The following is a 14,208-nucleotide window of genomic DNA, read 5'->3' as shown; positions in this document are numbered from 1 at the left end:
AGTGCAACTTGCGCCACGCTACAGAATCACCAATTTAAAACGTAAATTGCGGTAGGGCCGTATTCGTGCGGGTCGTATTCGTGCGGCATCCGGCTGCAGACACATCTTATTGGACGCAACACGGCCAGGAAAGAGCCCACGGCCACCGATCCCCCACAGCCGAGGCTGCACCGCCCCTGCAGCACCCCCGTCTCAACAGCGGCTACTCACAGGCGAGGCAGGGATCAGACCCTGCTACTGTCGGAGCTGCATGCCGGGTGCTGGCGGTCTCCGTTGGGTCGTGTTGGTGGCCCTCTCGGTGTTGTCCCGCTCCACTGCCTCACTACTGCCTGTGTAGCGTGGACTGGCCTCGTCTCCTCTGCTGTGCTCCCCTCCTGCTCCACACCTGCCCTGTTTAAATCTTGGGATCCCTCACTCCCACACAGCAGCCCTGATTAGTCTGATCAGCTTCAGGTCTGAAGACTGCAGGTAGTGGGAATGGCCTGACTCAATTAAAAATGTCCACAGCAACCAATAAAATTGCAGCAACAAACATGCAAATAAAACAAATATAAAAACACAATAAAAGAGGTCGCTAGTCCCACACAGAGTTCAGGATTTCACTCAGTTTTTTCAACCTGCTTGGTGAAATGGACCTCAGACCTCAGGTGGGCCGGTTTTGGCTCACAGGCCTTATGTTTGACACGTGAGCTTAATAAAAACTGAAAAAGACTCGATTCTCACAAAAGAATCGGTTCTTGATTCCCAAGTGGCTGATGTCATTGACTTCCCAATGATGTCATCAGACACAGTCAAACATCAAAGCCCCTTTCATCTCTTGAGATGATAACCTCTGAGAGTCCGTGTAACAACACAAAAGCAGCATTTCTGCAACATGGCGACAGTTCAGGAGGAGCTCCGTTTAGCTGGATTGCTTTGTGATGCATTTCTGAAAGTTCAAGACGTTGAATTTCAAATTCACAAAATTATCTTGTGTGAATGTTCACCATACTTCGAGTAAGTTGAAACAGAGAAACAATGTTTTCCTTTTAAAGTGATACATTTCACCTGGTATGATGGATAGAATATGAAAAACTGCTGAGCATTTTGTAAATTGTACTAATTTAGCATAAATGTGCTGGACCCAGCAACTTTATTGTGGTTTGAGTTGTTGTTTCAATGCCTGATGTGCTCCTTTTAACCGTTTCACAAAAATTTGAAATGTTTTCTCTTTCAGAGCTCTTTTCGTTAAGAGATCCAGCCCAAACCAGAGGGACTATGTCATTGATGGCGTCACTCCTGTGATTATGGAGCTTATTATCCAGTTTGCATACACAGGCTCTGTTCCTGTGACAATGGACAATGTGCAGGACCTCATGGTCACGGCTAATCATTTTGAAATAATGGACATTGTACAAACCTGCAGCCATGCACTGGAAGAACAGCTCTGTCCAGAGAATTGCATAAGCATTTGGCAGTTCACAAAAAACTATTGTTTCTCCAAGCTAGAATTTCAAGTCCAACGCTATATTCTGTATCACTTTGAAGAAGTGGTTTCCAGTAGTGCAGGGCAATTGATGCAGCTCAGTGTCCATGAATTTGTGCATTTCCTCAGCAGAGATGACCTTATTGTAAGGACAGAGAGAACTGTGTATGAGGGCATTATGAAATGGATCACCAATGACCCCCATCAACGAAAAGGACACCTCTGCTCTCTAATTTCAAAGGTACAGTAATCTGTGTGACTCATATTCAGGGTCATACACACTAGGCAGGATAGTGAAAGGCTAGGGTTTGACTTAAACATCCACAATCATAGACAAATAGAGATAACTGACAACAAGTGCCATATTTCATAAGGTAATACTCATAAAATGTGTCCATTTCATTGCTTTTTAGATGCGACTCTGTATGATGAGCTCGACTGACATCATGAATGTGCTGCTGTCCAACGACCTAGTGAAGAAGGACTCTCAGTGCCGGGCCATGGTCACCAGAGTCTCCAGAATCCTGCGTTACCTCAACAATCACCATGCTGGTGACATCTTCTCAAACCCCTTTGCTCGACCGCGTCAACCAAATGCCATTCTGGTGGCCATTGGAGGCCTTAATGAAGCAAACGTCATCTTAAACATTGATGCATATGACATCCGGGTCAACCGTTGGTTCCAGTTAACAGCCCCTTTAGAATCCCCTCGTTATTGCCACGGCACCGCCTTCCTGAATGGATATATTTATGTCATTGGTGGCTCGGACGGAAATGAGCAGTTGAACAGTGTGTGCAGGTTTAATCCCATCATGAAAGTTTTTGAAGAAGTGGCACCGATGCATTTTTGTCGTGTCTTTGTCAGCGTGACTGTGCTGAATGGGCTCATCTTTGCCATGGGAGGCTCTGATGGGCAGATGTGTCACAGATCTGCAGAATACTACCTGCCCGAGAGCAACCAGTGGACCCTCATAGCACCCATGCATGAAAGGAGGGGTGCCGCCAGTAGCACAGTCCTCCACGAGAAGGTGAGTGACTCCAAAGAGCAGCTGAATTTAAAGTTTGACAGTCTGTTTGCACCTGATATGAGATGGGATTTATAATGACCTCTAAGGATGAAATAACTTATTTATTTATTTATTTATTTATTTATTTATTTATTTTCTCATGTTCAGAATACTAATGATGATTACCATAACACTGTAGCTCAATAGTGACATAGGAAACATTGGCAACACTTACGGCCTAAAATGTAAAATGACTTCCTGTCCTTGCTTTAATTTTTAGATTTATATTTTTGGAGGAAGCAATGGGAGGGACCCTCTGCAAAGCGCTGAATGTTACAATCCACAAACCAACCAGTGGACAAGGATTTTTGACATGAGTATTCCCCGCGATGGATGTGCAGCTGTTGCTCATAAGAATCTCGTCTATGTGGTAAGTTTACCAAACCAAGCTGACACTTCGATAACATGTAACTCACTCATAGAATGCTTGGAATGATGGGCGTAGCTCGGATGTATTCCACATGGGTTTTCATGCGGGAGTTGCCGAGTGGGGGGGGGGGCGAGCGTGTCCGAGCAATGCCGAGTAGTGCCGAACGCTGCGGTGCTCACACAGAGCGTCGGAGCGCTCGGAGAGCATGGAGCTCCGTGCACACTCGGAACACAGAGCGTCGGGGCGCCAGGGGGGCCCGTGGGTTTTCATAACCCACCAACCCTACGTAAATTACGCCTCTGCTTGGAACCCTGGATGAGCTGGGTTTTGAATCTGAGTTAGTAATATGATTTATCCTGACCACTGATGAAGAAAAACAATTATTTAAAAAGAAGTATCCATTAATTCATGTAATTAAGAACTTTTTTCAAATACATTATTCCTTTTTCTTTCTGAAGGTTGGTGGCTTTGATGGCAACGAACATCTGAGCAGTGCTGAGGTCTATCATCCATTGACCGACAGCTGGGCCGTCCTGCCGTCCATGGGAAGCAGGCACACCGCCCCTGGCATCGGAGTACTTGATGATCGCATCTTTGTGGTTGGGGGTTTCGACGACCGCATTCACACCATCCGTGCTGTGGAGTGCTTTGATCCGATGTTGAATCTGTGGTCTGATGTCCGGGACTTGTATGACTCTTGTGCTGCATTGAGCTGCTGTGTGATTCACGGACTCCCCAACATGGAGGACTACACCTTCAATCGAGACAGCCTGCCATTTATTCAGGTAGACGCAGAAATGGAGGATCGGGAAGAGTAACAAAAAGAAGACGAACACAAAGAGGACGAAGAGGAGGGCAACGAAGATGATGAGGAAGAGGAGGAGGAGGAAGAGCAGGAGGATGAAGACTAAGAGGAATAGAAAGAGGAGGATGCGATGAGGAGGAGGAGGAGAAGGAGGACGATGAAGAAGAAGGAAAACACAGAGGAGTCGGTGCCACTTGCCTGCCCACTACCGATAGAAAGAGAGAAAAGAACAGGAGAGACAGATTGATTTACTGATTCAGCGTTAATATGTGTTTTTAGGGAGAGGGAGACAGAGAAAGAGTGAACAGAGGGTATAGAGGTCCGATGAATAGTGAAAGGGAGTCAACAATTATTAAAATACAAGACAGTTTTAACAATGGAACTGATAAACCAGGACAAAAAGACAATTCACAGAGAGCCATCTACATCCAAAGGTGCCACAGTCCATTTCTACGGGGGCTCTTTACAGGATCACGCCGACCCACAGCACGGTCCATGAACCATAGTGCAGGCCACCCACCAATCAGGCCAGAAGAGTCCCCAGGACGACACCCTCCATAGGCAGACCAGACACAACTCCCAATGTGGACAGCCCCCATGAAGATACACTCAGGAGCCAGTAACCAGCCTCATCAGCAGGAAGCTGAGACCAACAAAGTCACTGCTTTAGAGTCTAAACAAAAGCAAATGGACTCCAAGCTTCGGAAGAAAGACCAGCAGGGCTGAGGAGTTGGATGGCGCAGAGCTTGAAGACTGGAGAGCTGCCAGGTTTTGTTGAAAATGGTATCAAAATATAATTGGTCAACATGAAGAAAGCCGAGGACAAAGCATGAAAACAAGCTGAAAGAGAGAGGAGGACGTGGAGGACCAGAGACAAAGCAGACACAAAGACATCCCTGTGGACAATAAGGATCTTAAAAAGAGAAAAGAAAAATACAACAAGTTAGAAAGAAAGAGCAGGACAACAACTGAGATATAGAAAAAACAGGTAAAGGGGAAACACTCAGGTAAGATGGGGTTGAGCAAACCAGTCATATGAACCGCATGGTCCGCCTCAGAACGTGTGACCTGAAATACGTGCTCAGCCACCATGTTCAGCCATGCCTCTGGCCTCCATCTTGGTTTGTGGACCGTTACGCACAGCGCCTGAAGGCTTGTTTCTCGCCACACATTCCAACGTGGAGAGCTGGAGGGCTGCAGAGCTTGAGGACTGGAGAGCTGCCAGGTTTTTTTGAAAACGGTAAAAAAATGTAATCGGTCAACATGAAGAAAGCCGAGGACAAAGCATGAAAACAGGCTGAAAGAGAGAGGAGCACGTGGAGGACCAGAGACAAAGCAGACAAAAAGAAATCCCGTGGACAATAAGGATCTTAAAAAGAGAAAAGAAAAATAGAACCAGTTAGAAAAAAAGAGCAGGACAACTACTAAGATATAGAAAAAACAGTTAAGGGAAAAGACTCAGGGAAGATGGGGTTGAGGGAACCAGTCATAGGAACCGCATGGTAACGGCAACAACCATCTGACCATTGCTGAGGTCTATCATTCATTGAAAGACAACTGGGGAGTCTTGCTGCCCCAGCGGTCGGCCCCCATGAAGATACACTGCATATAAAATAATGAAAAATAAAGTATGAAATTAAAACAAAACAGAGTAAGAGAGTATGAAATAAAACATGATTAACAGTTAAATACATAGTATGTCCTATTTGCACAGGGTATTACCTTGGGACCTCCGGTAATTTGGTAATTTGACATCTGTGTTTCTGTCAGTGCATTTGCACAGGACAAGCGAGCTCTGTATTTTATTCAAATTTACTGACATTACAGTCAGATATGTGTCATTTCAGATTATGTTTACTATGTGGGTCAGTTTTGGGCCACATGCCTTATATTTGACACCCCTGGATTGGAGATTTTTATATTCAGCATCCTGTTGTGGATGAGGAGCCGTTCTCCCTCCTTAGCATTGCTTCATGAACATACAGTTGGCCGTCTTGACGTTGGCTTGGGATCATTTGATGTCTCTAAACTTGACTGGAACGAGTTTCAGTGAAAACAGAGTCTCCTGTGTTTGCAGGCGGTGCAGCGGCGTCCTGATGCATCTGTCCAGCCTCCATGCGGTGTTCGTGGAAGTCCATGGTGCTGCTGGCTCTGGCGTCCATCGCCATCCAGTACACTGCCATCCGGACCTTCTCCGCTAACCCTCTGAACCTGCTGTGCTCCGTCGGCCTGGCCCCCACCGACCACGCCGTCAACTGCAGCCTCGGACAGCTGACGCCGGTGGGCCGGAAGGCTCTGGGGGGCTGCGATGAAGCCCCGTCCCCTACGTCTGCTTCTCCGTCCTTCTCCCTCCCCGCCTACAACAGCAGCAGGAGAACCCACATCCTCATCCTGGCCACCACCCGGAGCGGATCCTCCTTCGTGGGTCAGCTCTTCAACCAGCACCCGGAGGTCAGGGCGGGACACACCGTCACCGACGGCTCCTTGTTTCCTTGTAGTCTTGAAATGACAGAACCTTAAAAATCCCCTCATACCGCTGCTTAATAAGAGACTGGTCCAGATTGAAACCCCTCCCTCAAGCACAAACTGATGTTTAGGAGTATTTCAGTAGCTCAGCACAGATTCCCTTTCCACTCCAGGTCTTCTACCTGTTCGAGCCCCTCTACCACGTCCAGCTGGCGCTGCTCCCCCGCCTGGATCAGAGCTGGAACCCGGCTGAGAGGAGGGTGATGATGGGAGCCGCCAGAGACCTGCTGAGGTCTCTGTTCCACTGTCACCTGGACGGCCTGGAGGGTTACATCCAGCCCCGCCCCGCCCGGCCCGGCACGCCACCGACAAGCTCTTCAGACGGGGCGCCAGTAAGAACCCCGCCACTCCCCGCAGCTCGCCCGGCGGGTCGCGGCGCGGCGCTCATCCTCCGCCTGGCTCTGTCCGCAGGTCGCTCTCTCTGCTTGCCCCCGGTGTGCGAGGCCTCGCTGGACGCCAAGGAGCAGAGTCTGGTGCTGGCCGACGAGGGCGAGTGTGTGAGGAGGTGTGGGCCGCTCAGCCTGTCCGTGGCTGCGGAGGCCTGTGGAGCCAAACGCCACGCTGCCATCAAGACGGTTCGAATCCCACAGATCAGCGACCTCCGAGCCCTGCTGGAAGACCCCAAACTCAACCTGAAGGTAGAACCAGTCTCATCAGTAGCTTGACTTTTTTATTTAAGATTGATTTTCTTCTTAAATGGTTGTATGAGTATTTTTAAGCTTTATCTAAAGCAGAGCCACAGTCTGGTCTGTGTGGGATTATATAGTCCATCCATTTCTTCCAAATAGATCCTTCTTGTAAACTGACTCTGCTGTTATCCTCTCCATTCTCCTCAGGTCCAGGTTGAGCTCTCCCTTGAAAGCCATCTTTTCATCAGGGCCTTTTTTCCTGCCACCAGCAAAAGTATTTATCTCTCTTACATTATGTTTTCTTGCAGTAACGTTTAATAACATGATTTGTCCCAAGAAGCTAAAACGTGGCAATCATGTGCATTTCCACAATTTCTCCAGCAGGTGGCGACAATTCCTTCACATATGGATGTATAATAACTGAGTTACCCACTCTTACTCTGTTATCTATTTCCCATTTTGCTTGAACTGTTTTAACTCCAGTGTTTCCTTCAGGGGGGTTCTTCACACCGGGAGTTGGTCTCGGTCCTCTGCTGGGGTCACTGCGCTCGAGTCCTTATCGTTTGGCATCACCCCCCCCCCCCAACAACTCTCAGGACTGCTCGAAAAACACGCTCCCAAGGGGCGCTCATCTCGGGCTCGCCTAGGGCGCCTTTGAAGTCCAGGCCGGCCCTACCTGGGGGTCTCCACACCTCGGTGTGTGGGTTCTCCTTGGTCTGGCGGGGTCGGGGGTCGAGCGCTGGGGCCCCAATATTAATGACCTTCACCTTCTCCTGGTGAATGGCCCCACTGATAGTGTTTTCCCATGATGCTTAGTGCCATGCCATGTCTCTTCTGCTGTGTGCAAATAATTCAGAGTGAGTGTGAGTGTGAGTGTGAGTGTGAGTGTGAGTGTGAGTGTGAGTGTGTGTGTGTGTGTGTGTTCTTGTACATACCCAAAAGTAAGGACCAAAATTCGTATTTCACCAACAGAGTGAGGACATTTTTGCCGGTCCTCACTTTTCAAAAGGCCTTTTTTGGCCTTTTTGAGGGTTAAGACTTGGTTTTTGATTTAGGGTTACAATTGGGTTTAGGTTAGGTTTAGGGCATAGGTTAGGGTTAGGCATTTATTTTTGATGGTTAGGGTAAGGGGCTAGGAAATGCAGACCTGCCAACCTGTACGCATTTTGCGTAGCAGGTACGCAATTTGACATTAAAATACGCTGGTACGCTCCGCCTCATTAAACTACGCAAAAAGCTGCAGACGTCTGTGAGCGCTGTTATAAATGCGGACCGTGGACGTTCTCATGTCTGACAACACGATGCAGCAGCAGGGCTCTGAAGTGTCACGCATTTCGGTGTGTTGTCACACATTCACGGCACACATTGTATTTGTCACGCTGAAAAAAAATACCGGTAAAGTAGGCTGGTGCGCCGTAGCTATGGAACCGGGAGGAAACACATGTGCTACCCTCGTAGTGCTGCGACGTTCAATGAACGAGTCGTTCGTTTGAACGGCTCTTTCAAGTGAACGACGAGAGCCGGTTCACAGCTGTCTGAGAGTCGTTCCTTTGTGCAAATTGTCCTCGCTTCCTTCACATGTCTCCTGAGTCCCTCTTGAGTCCAGCTGTCTCCGCTGCTTTCGTGTTAACGACCGAGTTTCACTTTTCCGCAGCAGTTCCAGTCACCTGAACGCAGCAGCTAACTAGCGGAGGAGGAGTGTCGCGAAACCGGAGCGGAGCCGGTGTTTTGGAATAACTGAGTCCCTTTTAGCTGGCGACTGGGTTTCTTTCACGTCCCTTGTTGCTGATAGATATTAAAAACCAGACAAAAAGTCGTGTCAGACCTTTTATGAGTCTGATTTCAACATCTGCGGCTACTAGCAGCAGCAGCAGGAAATGCTAAAGGAAGTCAGTCACCAGGTAACATGGACACCAGTTAATTTGAAACACCGTATTCACGGCTTTATAAAGGTTTTAGTAATGGAACAGACACGCGCACGCATGCGCACACACACAGCAAAAAATGCTTAGTTAAAGGACATGTAGCAGCATTTTGAAGCTCTTTTCTGGGGACAACGTGTCACGGTCAGCCGCAATGTAATGTGTATCACAAAAACATCTGTTAAATCTTTGCCAATAAACAAATTAAAGAACAACCCCCCCCCCCCCCCCCCCGGTCGACAACTGTCCCGGCAACAAGTGGTACTCAAAAAATTTCACGAAGGTTGGCAGGTCTGGAAATGCATTATGTCAATGAGTGTCCTCACAACGATATAAGTACAAACATGTGTGTGTGTTTGTGTGTGTGTGTGTGTGTGTGTGTGTGTGTGTGTGAGAGTGTGTGTGTGTGTGTGTGTGTGGTGTATACTGATTGATGGTGCGGTTTTTTTTCTTTTGTTTTTATGACTGTTTTTACTGTTCAGCACTTTGCGTTGTTTTTATAAACATGAAAAAGTGCTCTACAAATAAAGTTTGATTTGATTTGATTCGAACATACAGTGGGTAAAATAGGTGTGCTGTTCTCACTAAAGCGCGTTTACTTCAGCTCAACAGCGAGCTAAACTCCACTCCAAAAATGACAGAGTCGTGTAGTAAAGTTGAACATTTACTGAAGGCTCTTCATTTCAACATGGACATGGAGTAAAAACTGAAATACACAAAATAAAATAATGTTACATGCCATCAGTCTCGAGTATTACAGGCCAGAATTGGAAACACAAACACTTTTTATATGATGCAGAAACAATCACTTTTTAACACATTTTATCATCTGTTTTATCTTTCTGTAACTTATTAACATGAAATATTACTCACGGCATTGCTTGAACGGAGTTGAGAGATGTTTTGAAAGAAGAGAGAGCTGAAAACATGGAGATTTTTACATCTTCTCTGTGAGTGTCTGAACACTTCCTGTTTCTCTGAGAAAACGGCCCTTCAAAATAAGAACACTTCCGGAAAACCCGCATTTTCAAAATAAAAGTCAGATAAAGAAACATCTCTGAATAACAAGTAACAACACACTCCCCGCCTGACCTTTATGAGGTCACTGCTAAATTACTATAAAGATTTTGAACATCATTCTTCTTTCGGTAGAAGCAAAACTACTTCAGTCACTGGTCTGTGGAAGGTTTTTGTGCATCCTTGGTCCACAGTCTTCACTTCCACCTTTCGAACTCTCTCATCATTCCCTGGAAAGGTGCATGTGATCCTTGCCATTGGCCAGTTGTTGCGAGCTTCTTGATTGTCCTTCAGCAGAATGATGTCTCCTTCCTGCAGATTTCTTTTAGGTTCCGTCCACTTCATTCTCTTCTGCAAGGTAGGCAAGTACTCGCGACTCCAACGTCTCCAAAACTGGTCAGCTAGAGCTTGAACTTGTCTCCACTGCTTGGTGTAGAGATCCTTCTCTGTGAAGTCTCCAAGAGGAGGGGGGACTCCAGCTTTCTGTGTGAGAATCATTGAAGGTGAGAGTATGAATGGAGAGTCTGGGTCTGTAGACACAGGAGTGAGTGGTCTTGAGTTCATGATCCCTGTGACTTCTGCCATGAGCGTGCACAACACTTCGTGTGTCAGATGGACATTGTTTTGAAGCAACATGGAGTCTATGATTCTTCGGCCCATGCCGATCATCCTTTCCCAGGACCCGCCCATGTGTGAGCTGTGAGGGGGATTGAACTCCCAAGTGCACCCTTGCTGGCTGAGGTACTTTTGTACACTGGTGCCCCTCTGGTCTTGGGTGAGTCCCAGTTCATTGCAGGCTCCTATGAAGTTGGTCCCACAATCCGACCTTAGCTGCTTCGCAGGTCCTCTGATGAAGAAGAAGCGCCTAAGAGCATTGATGCAGCTTGATGTACTCAGTGACTCAATTACTTCAATGTGAATGGCCCTTGAACTCATGCAGCTGAAGATAATAGCCCACCATTTGTTCTCTGCATGTCCTCCTCGAGTGCGTCTTGTTACAATGGACCAAGGACCAAAAACATCCAGTCCCACATAGGTGAAAGGAGGACATGTTTGAAGGTGTTCTGGAGGTAAGTCTGCCATGCGTTGCTGTTGGAGTTTCCCTCGCAGCTTTCTGCAGGTCACACATTTGTGTATGACCGAGTTGATCAGAGTTTTTCCCTCCCAAGATCCACAGACCTGATGTTTCACTTGGCCATGATGGTGTCTGACAAGCAGTAGAGAGACGTGGCTGTCCTTAGGCAGGATAACTGGATTCTTTTCTCCTCCACTCAAATGTGCATGCTTGAGTCGTCCTCCAACACAGATCAGGCCACCTTCGAGGATTGGACAAAGTGGCTGAAGACTGCTACCTTTTGAAATTTGGTTGCTCTGTTGGAGAGCGACAAGTTCTTTTGAGAAAGTTGCTCTTTGAGTTGCTTTGAGGACAACTTCTTTCGCTTGAGTCAGCTCGTTTGGGGTGCGAGGTCGGTTACAGAAGTGCCATCCTTGGCATTTGCCATTGTTTTGTCTGAAGGATCGTGCAATATGGATCAGGAGTGCTACACCTCTTAGGAGAGAGCTGAAGGTGGAGAAACTCTGAAATCTTTCAATGGTGAGGCCTTTCTCTTTCAGCTGAGTGGCGTAGGTTTGGATCTGTGGTCGTATCTCAATGTCACTTTCAGGTTCAACCAACTCAAATGGCTGACCTTTTCTTGTCTTTTCTGCAGGATGCTGGCGTAGGAAGGCAGGTCCAGTGAACCAAGTGGTCTTTCCCAGATGTGATGCGGGTACTGAGCGAGATGCGTGGTCAGCTGGATTGACTTCGGTGTGTACATCGTGCCACTGAGCAGGTTTCATGGACTGACGGATTCGCTGCACCCTGTTGTGGACGTACACAAAGAATCTCTTGGTCTCATTGCATATGTAGCCTAAGACTACTTTACTGTCTGTGTAGAAGTTGGTTTCCTTCAGGTTGATGTCAAGCTCATCCTGGATGAGCTCCGCCATTTCCACAGCTAAGACAGCAGCACAAAGTTCGAGTCTTGGGATGGTAGGCTCAGACTGAGGTGCCAACTTTGACTTTCCCATCACGAAGCCGATGTCGACATGTCCATCTTTGCACTGCTTTTAGGTACGCCACCGCACCTATTGCCTTTGTGGAAGCATCGGAAAACACACACAGCTCTGTGCGTACTGCCTTGGAGAGAGAGGTTTTCGTGTATGCACGTGGCATGTGCAGACCTTTGAGGTCTTGGAGAGAATCTCGCCAGGCCATCCATTTAGGGAGCATCTTGGCAGGGATTGGGCAGTCCCAAGCAGACTGGTCTCCAGTGAGTTCTCGAAGAAGAGCTCTTCCTTGAATTGTAACAGGAGCCAGCAATCCCAGGGGATCGAAAACACTGTTAACTGTGGAGAGCACTCCTCGGCGAGTGAACGGCTTTTCTGCTGAGGATGCAACGAAAGTGAAACTGTCAGTTGCTGTCTCCCATAACAGTCCCAGGCTACGTTGTGCGGGCATGGCTTGATCACTGAAGTCTAAATCTTTCACACGTTTAGCACAATCTTCAGGTGGGAAGGCTGCCATGACAGCTGGATTGCTTGAGACAAATTTATGGAGGCGCAGGTTCGATTCAGCCAGTGAGGCTTGGGTCCTTCTCAGCAGGTCAATAGCTTCAGTTTCAGTTGGTACCGAAAGGAGTCCGTCATCAATGTAGAAATGTCTTTTCACAAACTGGACGGTGTCTTCTCCATGGCTGCATGCACCTTCCATGATGGCTCTTCTCAGGCCATATATGGCCACTGTGGGGGAAGGGCTGTTGCCAAAAACGTGGACTCTCATCCGATACTCGATGACTGGTTTGGTTGTGTCGTTGTCTTTGTACCAAAAGAAACGTAGAAAGTTCCTGTGGTCCTCTCGAACCTGGAAACAGTAGAACATTTGCTGTACATCAGCCATTGCAGCAACTTGTTCTTTGCGAAAGCGGATCAGGACACCAAGAAGGGAGTTATTGAGGTCAGGGCCCGTGAGCAGCACGTCGTTGAGAGAGATGTTGTGGAACTGGGCGCTGGAGTCAAAGACCACGCGAATTTGTCCGGGCTTTTGCGGATGGTACACTCCAAACGTCGGCAGGTACCAGCATTCTTCATCTTCTCCCAGCGGGGGTGCTACTTCAGCGTGGCGATTCTCGAAAATCTTGCTCATGAAGGTGACATACTGATCATGCATTTGTTGGTTCTTTCTCAGAGTTTTCTGGAGAACTGTGAAGCGATCAACTGCCTGTTGTCTGTTGTTTGGTAGTCTTTGACGTGGCTTTCTGAACGGTAGTGGAGCAACCCAGTTGTTAGCCTCGTCCTTATAGACTTCCTCATCCATCATTTTTATGAAGATTGCGTCTTCAATGGAGGGAGCTGGCTTATTGTCTGATTCGGTTCTGTTGAATACTGTCTGTCCGATCGTCTTTTCTTTACTCTTGCTCGCCCTGAAGAAACTATCACGTGACTCCCTGCCTTGGGAGGTTTTCTCTTTAACGTGCAGAAAGTTTGTGCATGGTCGGAGGATTGATGGGCGGCCATTTTCTAACCCGTTGGTCTTAAACGTTGTGACCACGGGTTTGTGCGCGTTGCCCAGGCATACATCTCCTATGAGCACCCAGCCTAAGTCCAGACGTTGGGCGAAGGGAGCATTGTGTGGCCCACTGACTTGTTCTCTTACTTTATGCACTCTGATGACATCTCTGCCAAGCAACAGTAATATCTCTGCTTGTGGGTCTAAATGTGGGATGTATTCAGCAATCTTCCTTAGGTGTGGGTGGTGCATGGCTGCATCTGGTGTGGGGATCTCTGACCTGTTGTTGATGATCTCGTTGCATTCGATAAGCGGTGGCAGATGGATACTGACATTGCTGTCCAGCGACTCGATCACAAATCCCTCAGCTTTCCTGCCGGATGTCTCGACCATGCCGGAACATGTCTTGAGGCAGTATGAAGATGGTTCAACCTGTATGTCAAACAAATCAAAGAAGTCAGATCTTGCCAATGAGCGGTTGCTTTGGTCATCTATAATTACATAAGCCTTGATGGCTTTGTCCCGAAAACCCTTTGGATGCAGTTTTACAAGACAGATCTTGGAGCATGATCTGCCAGCTTGGCCCAGACCGCATATTTCTGTGCAGCTGGAGCTAACAATGGCTTTGTTAGCACGGTCTTCTTCTCCCTCCCCGCCGTCATCTGTTGGCGATGAAGTAGGCCGGGATGGCTGCAGGACTGGTCCGGGATGCATGGCTGTTTCATGCAAGCTGCTGTTGCACTCAGCACACTTTACTGCTTTTTTTGCAGTCCTTTGCCATATGAGAGGATGAAGATACACATCTGAAACATATTCTCTTTTCTTTGAGAAAATTCTTCCTGTCAGGCAACGGTTTATTC

General features: G+C 47.6%; 1 protein-coding gene and 1 pseudogene across 1 annotated transcript; both read left to right on the top strand.

Annotated features, from left to right (window-relative positions):
* The first annotated feature begins 874 nt into the window (after positions 1-874).
* On the top strand, positions 875-3,720 carry LOC115391532 (kelch-like protein 10). Its single transcript, XM_030095804.1, has 5 exons — positions 875-996; positions 1,217-1,706; positions 1,879-2,493; positions 2,753-2,902; positions 3,361-3,720. The coding sequence occupies exons 1-5, from the start codon at positions 875-877 to the stop codon at positions 3,718-3,720; spliced, it is 1,737 nt and encodes a 578-aa protein (XP_029951664.1).
* A 2,088-nt stretch (positions 3,721-5,808) lies between these two features.
* LOC115391531 (carbohydrate sulfotransferase 1-like) lies at positions 5,809-13,441 on the top strand (annotated as a pseudogene).
* Positions 13,442-14,208: the final 767 nt, after the last annotated feature.

This window comes from Salarias fasciatus, chromosome 7 (genome assembly GCF_902148845.1).
Source record: "Salarias fasciatus chromosome 7, fSalaFa1.1, whole genome shotgun sequence".
In the NCBI taxonomy this organism is placed as follows: domain Eukaryota; kingdom Metazoa; phylum Chordata; class Actinopteri; order Blenniiformes; family Blenniidae; genus Salarias; species Salarias fasciatus.
This window is presented reverse-complemented; position numbering and strand designations above follow the sequence as displayed.

Bases quoted from the DNA above. Each gene is read 5' to 3' on its own strand.
- LOC115391532 (XM_030095804.1), top strand. From the start codon at position 875: ATGGCGACAGTTCAGGAGGAGCTCCGTTTAGCTGGATTGCTTTGTGAT. The intron at 997-1,216 runs GTAAGTTGAAAC...TTTCTCTTTCAG, and splicing joins GAATGTTCACCATACTTCGA to AGCTCTTTTCGTTAAGAGAT. The intron at 1,707-1,878 runs GTACAGTAATCT...ATTGCTTTTTAG, and splicing joins TCTGCTCTCTAATTTCAAAG to ATGCGACTCTGTATGATGAG.